The sequence below is a fragment of the Lates calcarifer genome, linkage group LG20 (assembly GCF_001640805.2).
Source record: "Lates calcarifer isolate ASB-BC8 linkage group LG20, TLL_Latcal_v3, whole genome shotgun sequence".
Lineage (NCBI taxonomy): Eukaryota > Metazoa > Chordata > Actinopteri > Centropomidae > Lates > Lates calcarifer.
In genome coordinates, this window is record NC_066852.1 from 2,791,512 (window position 1) to 2,806,645 (window position 15,134).

General features: G+C 39.4%; 1 protein-coding gene across 2 annotated transcripts in view; it reads left to right on the forward strand.

Moving 5' to 3' along the window:
- Nucleotides 1-15,134, forward strand: part of gtf2ird1 (GTF2I repeat domain containing 1) — a 29,331-nt gene that overhangs the window by 1,597 nt on the left and 12,600 nt on the right. For both annotated transcript variants that reach the window (XM_018693786.2, XM_018693785.2), the window contains exons 2-10: nucleotides 4,528-4,657; nucleotides 5,042-5,183; nucleotides 6,682-6,858; nucleotides 7,020-7,203; nucleotides 9,163-9,476; nucleotides 10,047-10,142; nucleotides 11,027-11,110; nucleotides 11,714-11,897; nucleotides 14,490-14,515. In XM_018693786.2, the coding sequence (XP_018549302.1) occupies nucleotides 4,532-4,657; nucleotides 5,042-5,183; nucleotides 6,682-6,858; nucleotides 7,020-7,203; nucleotides 9,163-9,476; nucleotides 10,047-10,142; nucleotides 11,027-11,110; nucleotides 11,714-11,897; nucleotides 14,490-14,515 (1,333 nt within the window). In that variant the 5' untranslated portion in view covers nucleotides 4,528-4,531. The remainder of the gene's footprint in view (nucleotides 1-4,527; nucleotides 4,658-5,041; nucleotides 5,184-6,681; nucleotides 6,859-7,019; nucleotides 7,204-9,162; nucleotides 9,477-10,046; nucleotides 10,143-11,026; nucleotides 11,111-11,713; nucleotides 11,898-14,489; nucleotides 14,516-15,134) is intronic.

Below are 15,134 nucleotides of genomic sequence, written 5' to 3' on the forward strand. Positions count from 1 at the left end.
ATAAAAACACAATAAACGGAAAATAAGACCGTGAAACAGCTATCTGTTGGTTCCAAATGACCTTATATCACAAATATCCCAGTAAAAAAACAAAACAAAAAGTGCAGCACTTGCAGGCTGTTCCTTTGAAACAAAGAGTCGTTGTCTTTTATATCAGGCAAATGAGACAATCATAACGTATATTTCCTGTTCATCTAAATTGTTTTTCTCTGACCTCTGAATTCATGGCTACAGGAAACCTGAATCGCTGGCATGATGGTATAGATAAACACACTCTGCTGTAAAGAGGTTTGACCAGTTATTACTGAGTGTTTTTGGTTGCAGTGTTATATTATTTTGGGCTTAAAGGACGACTCATAACTGCAGAAGTTTTATACAATACATCAAGCTGAAGTGTTGTCATGTGAGCCTGCACTGGGTGATTGAACATTTTATTTGTATTATGTGAGACTGATCTCTTTGGTCCTTTGTCTACCATTGAATCCTGTTTGGTATTGCTGCAGTTAAAAATCATAACATCAGTGATGGCATTCCCAAAAGGCAGTGGACTCAGTCTCAGGGTGTAAACAAAAGGATTACGTTGTTGTTTGCTGAAATGATAAGTTACCGCACCCTGACTCACTGTAAGTTGTTGTAGGTAGGTCAAAGTTTCTTTGCTTGCTTTAAAACCCATCATCCATGATCCACTTACTGATGTTTAGTGAAGACTGATGCATATTATAATTATTCTGTAGGGAAGTACTCCAACTGTTACTTTATCCATCAAAGAAATTGAGCAACAAAGGATTAACAGATTAAGTTTTAACACAAAACATTTGTCCTAAGGGTCCAGTATACCTGTGGTTTACCCACACAGGTGTTTTCCCTCATCATGCCTAATTACCTAATGGGCATGTAGGAACTGCACTTGGATTGACATCTCTCTGCTCCTCCTGTTAGATTTGTTGCACTGGTTAGGGCAGGACACGTTACACCTATATCACTGAGTGCAATACAGAACCTGACAGTGCCTGTTAAAGCCAGCTGTGTGGCATGTAAACAAAATAACACAAGTACCAACAGCATCAGAAACAATGCAGACAAATAAACATACTTCACATGGCTTTTTGCAGCCAAAGCCAAATGGAAAATTACGACACTGTCACTGCCAGCACATAAAAGCAGCGAAGAAGAAATCAAAGGTACCCTGTGGAGTTAATCTTGTAAACAAAGTTTCTGTTTACACGCAGTGTTTCTCACAAAAAGGGCATTGTGTGTATCCTCGAGGCCTGACAGACTGGGTTGAATGCAAATCCTTTCTCATAAAAACACACCAGTGACATTTCTTGGCATGTAAATACTATGTGTGGACCAGTGGAGAAGTGTGAAATCATTGACAGGAAATGTGGAATGCATCACCCACGTGCTCTGAATTGCATGCACAAAATACAGACAAAACAGGGATTCACTCATAAAAGCATAGTGCTAAGATAGAGATTTAATGATGATGGGGAATTAATATCACATGACACAGTCAAATAGAGCGCAGCCAATTATTTTGGTTGGTTAAGACTGCAACCTTGCCTGGTTTTAGTTTTGCACTGCCTAACATCAACCTGAGCAGAGGTCTAATTAGCCAGAACAACTGAAAACACCTGTGTGGGTGAGCAGAGTGTTTAAAGTCCCCATAAACCTCCACATCCTGGAAACTCATATCTGTAATGGTGACCGTGTGTGTCACCACATTATTACATTTGAAGGTGTATATATAGTCGCATGTATAATAATTTCCTAGCAGTTCACACAGGCCTTTAGATTTACTGTGAGAGAGTGAGTTGGGCTTGTTTCATCAGTGATGACACCAAAGAACAGCGCTGACCTCGAGCCACAAATACAGTGCCATAAAAAGATGTGTTGATGAATTTACAAGGAGTAGCAATGCGGTACTCTTAAAACACACTGTGGTAGACTAAGTGCTGTCCTTGTAGTTATACTGGACTATATGACTGTCAACAAGAGCAATGAGGATACAAGGGCAAACAGCATAAAATATGTCCATGACTGGCTGAAGTGCATTTTTAAAACATGATATTTAATCCAGCTCAGTCGTCATTAAACTTGATTATATATTTAGTGCTTTTAAGTCATTTGTATTACACACAGTACCACAACACATGTCTGCTACTCATGTAGAATAGAACAGGTAAAGTGTAAATACTTGAAAAAACAATGGCTTATTTAAAGACCTTAGTTAATCGCTGTTGTAAATATGCCCCTTTCAAATCCATGTGCTCTTGTTTTGTCCTTTTTTAAGAACTCAAATGACCCGATCCCTGAGTCACATTTGTTGTTGTAAAGAAACCCAGCGTGGAGCTGTGAAACCTGCCTCTGTTTTTTGGTTTATGTGAACATAAAGACGCCACTGGTCACCTTGACTGACCTGTGTCGATACTGACATTATTTGGATTTGTGGGCACAGTACCCCTCTGTCAGTAAACAGCTTAATGGCATTACAGTCGTTTTTGGGTCCTCCTAAACAGGCTTTATGCAGTTTCTGGGCAAATTTAAATTCACTTAGAGGTTAGTTCCAGACGACACTCAGGCAGACGGCCAAGGAATTTAAAATGCAGGAAAAACCCTGCCAGATGCATACATTGTAATAAGAAACAATAGAAACATCAAGGGGCTGGAAGCTAGAGATGTCTGTGATATAGGTGATTTTTCAGAAGCCCTTGTAGTGTGTATATACTTATTAAGTCCTGTAGAAATGCACCACTGTGTCCTAAAGCCAGAAATGAAAGGGCAAAGTCCATGATGTTAAACAACTTACAAAACCTGTAGCTTCCAGTAACAAGGATTGCCGTCTGATTTCCGTGTACTCAGAGAATAAGTGAGCTTCTGTCAGAGTGACAGTTTGGATGAAATCTCAGTGAATAGTGTTGGCATGTCCACAACGTTTGCGTCATTCACAATCAACAAAGCAACGGCATTAACAAATCTCAGTTTTCTGTTTTTTCAGCTTCATATTAGACTCATGGGTATTATGTGTTGCTTTATTTATTAATGTTGATCCACGCTCAACTGTTGAATATTCACTGAGAACCATAACAGCAGCGTGACATTATGCTTGAGCTTCCTCTTTGAAGGCAATTGACATGGCATTATCCTGAGCCTGTGCTTATCCCAACCTTTCTCCTTCTCGCTACTTCCTTTGCCTTTTAAATGTGTGAGGGAAAGAGGCCATCTATTTCGAGGCCGTAATAATTTAGGAGGGGGCTAATGTTTGCTGTGGCCTCAGGGGAGGCAGATTTAGATGGCCAATAGACTTGGCACGTTCAGACTGGTGCAGCTGAACCCCGCCACACCCACCCTCCTCTTTTCTCTCTCTGCCTCTGTCTATCTCTCTCTACCTCTCTGTCCTCTCTCTATTGAGTCAGTGGTTTGGGCTTGCCAGAGGCTAGTATAATGGCTCCCAGTGTCTGGAGAGATTAAAGGCCAGAGCTGCATTGTTCAAATGCCCCGAGATTAGTTTCCAAGGAGACGGGTTTCAGTTGCCATGAGAACATAGTGCCTGGCTTTAGCCGAGCAGTTTTTCTTTAACAATTCCTATCTGTTTGCCTCTTTACTTTTATTTACATTGTCTGTCTTTTCATTTGGAGTTGAGGTAATTTTTGATTGGAAGTTTCTCTTCAGATGTGTTGCATGCCACGGTACTTTACCTGCAGTGGTTGTGGAACGTTATCTCGGTCGTCTTAAGTCGGTATCTCTTTTTCCTGCACCATCTGTCAAGGAGAGAAATGCCCAAGTATAAATGGCTTCATGTGACATCATCCAAGTGCTCTAATTAGCCCCAGTTGACAAAGGCAAAGCTATACGTTGGTGATTTCAGATGGGTTTGGCTTTTAGCCATGTTAGCAGTATGGCTCTGGGGATGACAGGGTCAGGCTGTTGGATGGTCTAGCAGGATTTAGGGTGGATTGCCTCTGAAAAGTCAGAGGATGAGCCCCACTGACTGCTGATCCTCTGACACTGGATTACCATGAAGTTTGAGTAACAATGTCAGTGTTTCCTAGAGGATGCAGCCTAAGGACTTTAGTGATCTTTTACTTTTTTCAGATGATTAAAATTGTGTCACCTTGAGGCTGACTGAACTAGGGGGTATTGAACATCATAAACAGGACCTGCTAAAATCACCATTGTTGTGAAAATGTTGACATGATGTCATTAGCATTAAATAAAGCCTCACAGAGCTGTTGGGTTAGATGTACACTCAGTCTTCTTACTATGAAATAAGCATGCTAGGTGAGGAAGAAGCCTCTACCCTTCTTCATGTCATTCCTCCACCAGCCTCCAGTATCAGATGAGAAATCTGGACAAAAGCTTGTATTTGCGTAAAGTCAAACCAGATGATGTCGGAAGAACCTGCTTTGAATGCCGCTCACTCGCTGCTGCTTGTGTACATCAGTACGTGCTCAAACACACACAGGGATTGTCGATATCACACTGTGGCTGCCTGTCTAAACTGTGTTCATGTGTCTGTCCTCGCAGAGGCATGGCTCAGATGAGGAAGCTGGCATGTGATGGTATCAGGACGAACTCCCGGGGTGAGCCGCAGGTCCCGCTGGTGTCAGCCAGACAGGAGATCCTCACCAGCCTGGTGTCTGCCCTGGACTCAGTGGTATGTCCCAAAGCAAGCCTCACACAGCGTCATTTCATTTTGGAAATTCATAGTCTGTGGTGTCATGATGATTAACTGATCTTGGCAAATGAGTGAAAATGAACCCCAACATGTCTTAATAAGCAGCTACATTGAATTTGTGTGTGTGTTTTTCGGGGTGAATATTTCTTGTTTATGTGAATACGCATCCAACATCAGAAATTGATGACATGCATAACCATGTGAAAGTGTCTGAGGGTGGAATTAAGTATCTTTTTTTCCCATGCCAAGAGAATTAGAAAGCAGTTCTTCTAGTAATCAGTTTTCTCAATGAACTCTTGAGACTCCCTCAGAGTTTCTAGTTTTGATTTATGAGTAAATGATGCCTGTGTCTTTGTTTTTCAGTGCATGGCGATGTCTAAGCTCAATGCTGAGGTGGCGTGTGTCACCGTACATGAGGACAGTGTGATTGCCGTCGGCACAGAGAAGGGCAGAGTGTTCCTCAACTCCAGGAGGGAAATCCAAACCGATTTCTACAAGTTTTGCCGTACGTTCTGCTCTCCCCTGTTAACTGTGAATGTTGTTTTCCATAATACATTCTCAATAGAGCATTGATCACTCTCATTATAACTACAGCTCTGAGACAGTTATGTAAACTGCACTTGCGTCAGACTTGTCCCTTGTAGGATTTTGCAGTTTGTGATCACACGAATGCCGAATCAGCCAAAAAGCCTCAAAAACTGCAGCAGCTCGCACTTTTTGCTTGATATCAGATTACTTGGACATAAAATGATTGAATCAACAAAGCAGTTGCAGTTTCGCACAGTTTGCCTTTTATCAGTTAAAATGATATCAACAAACAGTCTTGTCACATCTCATTTGGCAAAACCATTTTATGTGTTAAGTTTGCAAAATCAGATTTATTTGTGCTTTTTACATAAAACTGGAAAAGCATTAAGATGAGGTGTAAAAGAAACACATAAACTGACGTAAAAAAAAAAAGCAAAAATACAGGAAGACAAATAGAATATAAGAATAAAAGTTATAACGCAGAGCAATACATTCATCTCAAGGCTCAAATTTGATTTAATAGAAGGCAGCAGCAAACTGAAAATGTTTATGATGGATGGTCTACCAGCCGACGTTGATCTGATGACAGCAATGACATAATTAACAGCGCAGAGAAAACAACCTGAGTAGCGTCAGAAAGTGTTTTAACACTTCACCAATGAGCTCACTATACTGTTCTCTACATTGGCAGTCTTAGGTCAAGGTCACCCTATAAGAGAATTAAACCAAATAAAGGAGCACACCTTTTCATAACATATCTCTTACCCAAATTTTAAACTCTTTCCTTCAGACCTCATTTCCAATAAACAAACTAGTATGCCAGGCTGTAAGCTGAGTCACATTTGAGAAATCAGTGTTGGTACATTTAGCCCTGCCTGTTGACCTTGAGCTCTAAGGTAAAACAGCAAATAATATTCTCAGACTCCTCAATGTTTCCCTGATTATTAACACCAATTTAAGAGGCTGCAACCTCCCATTACACAGTTTAATTTTATCAGGCTGTAGGATGCAAGGTGAAATGAGTTTTTTCCAGCCTTACAGGAAACAGTAGCTCCAGTTTGCTTTATTCAGTAAAGAGTTAGAATAGAAGTCAAGCTTTGTTTATGGTTTCAGGTAGCTGGCCTTCAACTACAACAAATGAGGAAGATTTGAACTTAGTGGCTTTTCATTGCCTACTTAATCACCAACTGTTGGAGATGCTTTACATTTATCCAGACACATTCCAAGACAAACAAGTCATTAATTTTATATTGCACTATTTTTCAAAAGGTGACATATTCATTACTTTTAGGAATAAGTCTCTCAATCATCTTGTTTTTTTGTTTCTTTGGAACCTTGAAAGTCGAGGCACTGACTCTTTTAGAGTCAACATTTACTTTCTCCAAACTCATATTGCAAGTCACTTGCGCCCACAAGCACCTGCAGTGTTCATGTGTGCTTGTTTCTGGAATGTGACTTTTGTCATTTGCCTTCAGGGGTGCCGTGTCTGCAAAATTTGACCACTGCAAATGCCCATACCAAAGACCAGGAAGGCGATCTCAGCAAACTGAGTAAGGATGGTGAGCACGGGAAACCAAGAGCTCCATCAGACGCTCAGTCCAACATCTTTGTTCTGAGGAAGATGGTGGAGGAAGTCTTCACTGTACTTTACAGTAAGGAGGGACCAAATGCAATATGTTTTTCTCTGTAGTTCTGCCTGAAACTACACCTGAAGCAAGGATTAATTGATCGTTAAATACTTTTCAGCTGAGCAGTATTATTATTATTACAAGATATATTAGAAAGTACTCACACTGGCTCATGCAATATGCAGGTGAAGCTGTGGGAAAGAGCAGCCTGGTCCCTGTGCCTTATGAGTGGATCCAGAAGGACCCCAGCTGTGTGGTGGCCCACGGTCTGCCTGAGGGAGTCACCCTGAAAAAGCCTTCTGAGTATGACACCAAGACACTGATGAAGATTCTGGAGCAGAGCCACCGAATCCAGTTCACAGTAAAACGGTGAGTCTGCGAAGTGAATGCCTGGTGCCTGATGTTTCTGATGTTTCTGAACAATACACTGCTGTTTGGGATAACAGACTTCTGTTTGAACGCATGTATCAGATTATGAAACCAGATGTTTCACATCGGATCATTCCATAATGAATAAAAAAAGATGTTTGGCATTTCAATTTAGCCTCTAATGCTTTGCAGAGACACATACTTGTATTTGGCTGGGAGCATGTAGCTGCCTTGGCATCTTCTGTAGTCAGATATTGGTAGCAGACAGACTGTACTGTATTAATTAGGGATAGACAGGGGTTTAGTTCAGCTGGGGGAAAAAACACGTCCTCAGGTTACAGGTCAGTCTTTCCAGAACATGTTTGCTTCATAACAATACTACAATACAAAAACTGGAAACGTTTAACAGGATCAATTGCAGATGCTGGACAAAGAGCAGTGGTGTGAATTTTGCCAACAGCAGTCATACAAGTAACAAAAAGTCTGTTATTAATATGTGTTAAGGGAAAATATTGAGTCTGGCCAACATCACTGAGGCTTAGTAATTCTACAGAGGCCTAATCTGATGCCTCTTACTCAGAATCTGGTTGGTAGGAATTGGGCACAATCTCTTACACATTTGTGTGAGGAAAAAACATGTGCCATGTTCCCCTCCCCTGTTAGTGTGTGTGTGTGTGTGTGTTAACATCTCTGTAGAGCCAGTTAGTGAGCAAGATACATGTCTCCATGACCTGAAGTTTACTTTATACATCTTTAAGATAGAGCAGTATAAATTCTAAATAGATCCCTTACAGACTGAAAACAGCCCTGCATAGAAAAGTAAACTCAAAGCACTGTGTTATTAATAAAATATGATCCAGGAAGTCCAATTTGAGTAATAGCCCCATGAATCTGAAGGCTTAACAGATGCCAAAACGCTACACAACAGTTTATTATACTATGACATGGGATTTTAGAAAGCTGGGAAGTTATTATGGCAGCGGTTTAGTTTTTGTTACGACGATTGCCAGGTCAACAGTAAGAAATAAGGCATTCATGTTACAGAGTAATCTATGGGCACTTAATGGTGCATACCATATACTGTAATTACAACATCCCCGGTTTGATTCTGGCTGAGGACCTTATGTTGCATGTCACTACCCCACCCCCACCCCCAGTTTGTGGGAAGATTGTGGGTGTGATTATCTTGTGACTTCCTGCTGCGTTGAAGCTTTACCAGTGTTGCAAATAAACATTTAAGTCCAGCTGGTCAAGATCAGCAGATTTGATGTCACAAGACTGAAAATAATATATTTTTGCTTTTTGCACTGGAAAGAATTGAATGGCTCATTAAAGTTTCATTACATCACCTATCAGCTGCTAAAGAAGTAATTAGATTAGTTTTAAAAAAGTTTTTTTCAGTTTCAGTTGAGTGCATTGCTGTTATAAGACTCTCTCCTATGCTCCCTTGATAACAAATGTCACATGTCTTTGCCCACAACAAATTGGGGGTTTCCTCTCTTTACCACAATATAATGAAGTTGAATATGAAGTCTGAAAATACATGCAACACTGCGACTGTTGTGCAGAGTTAATTTGTGTTGGGCTCTGTGCCACTTCTTCTTTAAAAACTACAGTACTAGAGGTAGAGAGAACAGAGGAGCTGTTGTTCAGTTCAAACATCAAAGAAAATATTACATAGGCACACCATCATCTCATTTCATTTATCTGTAAGTTAATACTTCTGAAAGGGGATGTCATAATGGAACAGATGCATTTGTCCCACTCACTTTTGCTGTAGCACATACAGTGTAAGCCAAGAGATGCTTGGCAAGTGATGGAGTTGGCAAACAAAAAGTTTGATGTCAAGCTGTGATTTATGTAGCCCTCCAAAAAGATCAAATGCTCTGGTTAGGATTCAGCGCAGCCTCTAGCCAGTATTTTTGTCTTTGTTGATTTTGATTTTGTCTCTGCGCTCAGGCCAGCAGAAGATTTGTCTCGAGAATCCAAGTCCAGCACCGATGTCAATCAGAACACTTCCACTGCCATGACGCAGAGCAGCCATGGCACTGGGAAGACTGCTGCCCAGGTAGTCACGTCATCAAGTCCCGCCACTTCCAGCAACTCTGTTCTGTCAAACTTCCTGTACGGCATGCCCATGTCCTCCAAACCCCACCCAGATGGCAAGCTGGACTTCAAGCCCATGTCTCTCCTCAACCTGGGCAAAGACAGAGTGGCCAGCTGGACAGCAGGAACAGACAAGAACATGTCTGTCAAGGACTGTGCTAGCAATGGTAAGGTGTGCATGTGTGGAACATGATTATAAGGCTAGCTTGGCATTTATATCCCAATAACGTTAACAGTGAATACTATATTGAACTAACAGTTGAAAACAGGCAGATCCTGAATACAAGCAGAACAGAGGCTTTTTAAGCCAAAAAAATTGCTAAAGTGAAATCTCTGTGTGAAAAAATGATGGTAAATTTACAGTGTGCGTTGAAGTCAGATTATTACACAGCTCATTATTTGTAGCACATTTCCTATTATGCTCATATCTCCAAAGGAATCATTTAATTCACAGCCTCCATCAGTCCGGTGCATTCACTTACTCTTGTTTGAAATTCTACAAGAGATGTCATACCTCTAAAATGTAGAGAAACAATACAAACAAAGTCCAGGAAAAAGAAGGTTTAAATCTTTATACTGGTAATTTTGCATCTTTTACAGTTAATTAACGAAGTTACTCAAGTAACACTGAACGCTGGGGAAACTAATTACTGAATGTGTCGATGCTAAGTGAACATTTCTTCGTGGAATGAAAGCAAATTGAACTGAATATATTTCATTTGGCCTTGCATTTTCAGATGAGACAACAAGACTACCTGGTGAGCAAGGGCAGAGCCCTCCTGGCATCCACATCTCCAAGAGGCTACTCTTCTCCATCGTGCACGAAAAATCAGGTAAGGTTTAACATATCAGCAAAAAGATAAAGGTGTGTCTGTGTGTCAGGGTCCTGCACTGCATAAATGTTTCCAATATTTCCCACAGATTTCCTCTGCAAGTAGCTTCAGAGTCTCATAAAACACTGTCAATGCTTCACTGGCATTGTACACTACACTAACGTTCAGTTTCAGGCAGTTTAACAAATAAGATGTAATTTGTGAATTACTTTCATATTGAACAGACAGATATAAGTGGTATTGATCTGTTTATCTAACTCTCAGCAAGAAAATGAAAACATATTTCGATATATCAGTGTTAATATTGCCTGTGTTTGAAGGGGTTTAGAAACTGTGATGACAAAACAGTTTATCCCAGAGCACCATCAAGTTTGTGTCTCAGCTGTAAAGCTCACTCATTAAACAGTGATTACAATTCTCAACAACCACATTTTACTAAAAATGTTTATTAATATACATTTGTACATGAATGTATATGTTTATGTAAAAAGGCTATAAGATGTCACATGGTTAAATTCTAATACAATGACAGAAGTTAAAATCCAGATTTTGTACATATTGTTTTACATCTTTTCTTCTGCTTTCCCTTGTTCTGCTTGTTTTTTTTTTTGGCTCACACAGTAGCCAAGCATTGTTTACTGAACCAAGGCTGAACATTACTAACTCTTAACCATTAAGGGCTAAGCTACTAAGATGTCAACAGTAATCCTTTAAGAAGATTGCAGTCATTTCCCAAGTCGACATTGAGTAGATGGAGAAGATTAATTTCAGATCCTTAGCACTACAATGAAATAAAGCTAATTTGAATGTTAAATCTCCAATGAACTTCTCTTGTACATAAAGCACTGGACAGGAGTTGTTTTGTTTTACTTCTTTCCCTGCAGAAAAATGGGACTCATTCATTCGGGAAACTGAAGACATCAACACACTGAGAGAGTGTGTTCAGATTTTGTTCAACAGCAGATATGGTGAGAAAAAGCCTCTCTCTGCATTATGATTGTGTTTGGGCTTCAGTATCACATATAGGCTGCAATTTATAAAAGTATCTCTGCCTCCTCATGCAATTGTTCATGCACAGTGATGATTCTGTGCGTATCTATGGGTGTTGATGGATTGAGGTCGCTGCTTTGGTTTGATCATCTTTTCCTCAGTGATAACAAGGCGCACATATGTAACCACTGTATATATTGTTAATTTCAACAAAAACTGTCTGAGGAAGAGCTCTGCCAGAAGGAGAACACAGCCGCTTACAAGTTGACATCTTGAAATATTTGCATAAGTACTCAAAGGATGCTAAATTGTACTTATACTGTAGATTCTGTGTGTACACAAGCAGTTTCCACAAATTGGGGGGAAAAAGCATTTCCACATTATGGCTCATCCAGAATTCTTTATCCCAGCCCACAGCCCAGATTATCATTCCCTCAAAGTTTAATTTCTCATTTAGCTGGAGTTATCTTCCGGGGCTGTGGAGGCTGTTTGTACAGAAACAAATGAGTTGAAGTGAATCGCTGATATTCTTTCAGTAGCATGACATTGTGTGGTTGCTTACTCTTCTGTTCTACCTCCAGCTGAGGCCCTGGGTCTAGATCACATGGTGCCTGTCCCTTACCGCAAAATAGCCTGTGATCCGGGGGCCGTGGAGATCATAGGCATCCCAGACCAGATCCCCTTCAAGAGGCCCTGCACCTACGGAGTTCCCAAGCTCAAACGCATCCTGGACGAGCGCCATGGAATCCGCTTCATTGTCAAACGGTAAGGAATACTTTCACAAAGACAGAGCTGCAAGTTTTTGAATGTAGTTAGCATGATATACCTTTTTAGGAAGGTGTAAATCTTTGGGATTAAATTACAGTTTCATACAGCTGCAGGAAACCCATCAAAGTCTAATTAAATCTACTTTACACTGAGTGCAGATAATAGTTTACCCATTTAATAGTGGATTATCCTCCAGCTCCTTGCCACCACGCTACAGTATGGCATTGCTTCTGAAACTTTTATTTAGAAAAGATTTTCAATAAGTGGCTACCAACTGAGCCGGCCTATGCCATCTGTCTGTTAAACGTCTGCTTCCTTCAGCACACTATGTCCCACTGATTGGTAAACCATTTCCATTCATGTCCCAAATGACTTTCCCTTGCCAGCATGTTGCGCTAACGGCTGCTCTTCCATCCATTTGTTTAAGCTAATTTAAATGAGCCACCATGCCTTGTTTGAGATAACACATCTTTTCACGAATCCTGCAGGCAGCTCATTAGTGTTAATACAATTAGGAAAGATTGAAAATGTGATTAATTCAGAATTACATCAGATTCCCATTGTCATTGAGAGATTTCCCAGATGCAGGCCCTGATGTTCTCTCTTGGCATGTTCTTTATTGACAAGGCTATCATCATTTTTTTTACAAACTGATCATTAATTCTAATGATTTGCTGCTTTAATTGAACCCAAAATTTTGTTTTCATTTAAAGATATTGCCTTGTCATTAGTCATGCCCAAATAACATCACATGTAATTATAACCTAATTTTAATTCCATGTTATGAGCAGTTTAATTTCAGATCAACACCAGCTGGGTTTTGATAATAAAAAAATATTAACAAATATTCATGGTCATAAAAGGATGAATCTTTAAGACTATGGTGCTCCCAAACTTTTCATCTAGTGACAGCATCTTCAGAAAATCTTACTTCTTCAACATTTCATGTCATCAAAAGATGCCTTAAAAAATGCATGCTAACAGCCTAACATTCCTAAAAGATAAAGGTGTTTTATTCTATACGTTTTTTATTTCCGTGAATCCCTTTCAGCTTCTACTAGAGATGTAAATCTTAAAAACAGGTCACAATCATATACTTTCCATTTTAAAGACAGCTTAGCAATGTCCTCAAACAGCAGGGCACTGCAGTTGTTAGCTAACATTATTCAAACAGGAGTAAATGGTGCATTTGTCAGTGACAATTTTCAGCTTCAAACGCATTTGGTTTTCTAGTGGGTATTTATGTCAGTAGACCGTATATGTGAGGTTGAGTCAAAATAAACTACACTGCCCATGTTCCTTGTAATGAAGGAACATGTCACCCAGTTCAGGGATGTGGTTCGCTGATGTGTTTTTATAGTTTTTGGCGAGAGTGTGGTTTTGAGAGAGGGTGGTTTTATCTTGGGTACAGACAGTTTTTGTCAGTTGGCCAAAATAAACACTTGTGTATGTGTATTGTGCACTTTCTCTCTATCTCTGTTTTCTCACTCATGTGCACACATACACACATAAAGAGTCTGACTTTGCAAAGGGTTTACTTTATTGAATATGTGTTTGATGATATAACTTGACTGGAACCAGATTTGTTTAATGTTATACAGATAAATTCATATAAATCTGAGACAAAAAAGTTTGAAAGTGGGAAATAAAAAATAAATAAAAACCTGTAGGTGAACCAACTATCTGCTATGAGCCATGTTTCAAATTTCTGTTTGTTGATGAGTTTGTTGAACTAATTTTTAGTCACAGCAATGTCCAAAACTATCTTTAAATCATGTGAAAAACTACTTCCACCATTAGTTTTCATTCAGCTCCTGAACATATGGCGAGAAGATCTGTGCTTGGAAAGGAGGATGGATGGCATGAAATAGTAAAAACTTCTCTGAGCTGTGTGGCACAGACGAATGAGAAATGAGCCATTTTGATTTAGACAACAACCCTGTCTTTCCTCCAGACCAAACTTTAGAGTTTTGCCCCACTAGTTGTTAAAAAAATACTGAGAAAAGCAACTGTTGTTTGTGGTGTGTTAGTAACTTTATGTAAAACCTGAGGACCATTAGTCTTGTTCAGCAGTGACCCCGAAATATAAAAGTGGGTCATCTGGCCTTAATAAAGTAGTAAATTAATTATAAATATACAGTACAGTATAAATGGTACCCATCTTCACCAGCTGGAAGTTTCAGAAGTTAAATTTCCATCTTGAAAGGTTTTACAAAGAGATGTAAATAAACAAGACTTGAAGAAATAGTTGTGTCTAAAGATTAATTCTGATTGCAGTTGGAGAAGAATGTCTTAGTGGCAGACTGAGCGGCAGCAGATGCCAGAAGTAGGGAGGAGCAGTCCAGGAGTATATCACATCCTCACAGTTATTTTTAGTCAGAGGGTTCAGTGATAACAAAGGAATGACTCAGTTACTTTGATTGTTTGACTGAGACTGATTGTTTAAAGAGCAGTGAATGTGCGTAAAGAGCTGTTAATGATGTGTTCCTCCATATGTTCAGTGTTTGCGTCATGATTTTTGCCCTGAGAGCTGGAACGCTCTTTGAACTCAGTGACTAATGGCTTATTTTTTCTTTTTTTATATTGCAGAATGTTTGATGAAAGGATTTTCACTGGTAAGAGTGTGATTAATTTAGTCTTTGTTCTAATACCATGTTCTCATGCACATGAGCTGTGATTTGGCCTCATTAATAAAACACAGCTGATCTGTCTATTATGCTTTCTCGTGCCAATATCTCTAATTATACTGGAAAATGTTGATTCTTTCTAGAATTGCACGTTTTCTCGTTGGAAAAATGGTGTCAGCAAAAAGGGAGAAGACATTTGTATTTGTCAGAACAGCTTACCCAGCATTTCCAGACTGACTATTAGCATCATATACAGCAAATGCCAAACATTTTCATCACTATTGCTTGTAACTGTAAAGTGTCCTTACCAGTACATTTATTGATCACAAAAAGAGAACAGAGGAAAATTAATATATATATATATATATATCTGTTTTTTAAAGCTCTCAAATATCAATATAATTATCAACCTCAAAAATTCTCTATTAGTCCATTAGCTATAGTGTGCACAAACCAACCAAAACTGAAATAAAATTGATGCTAATTTGACCAATTTTCCAACTATATTTTGCATTTTAATTTAAATGACAAATGATCTACATATTTTCAAGAGGAACTTTGGGTAAAATGTGATGCCTAACCCCAGGCATTAGCATACGATTGTCAG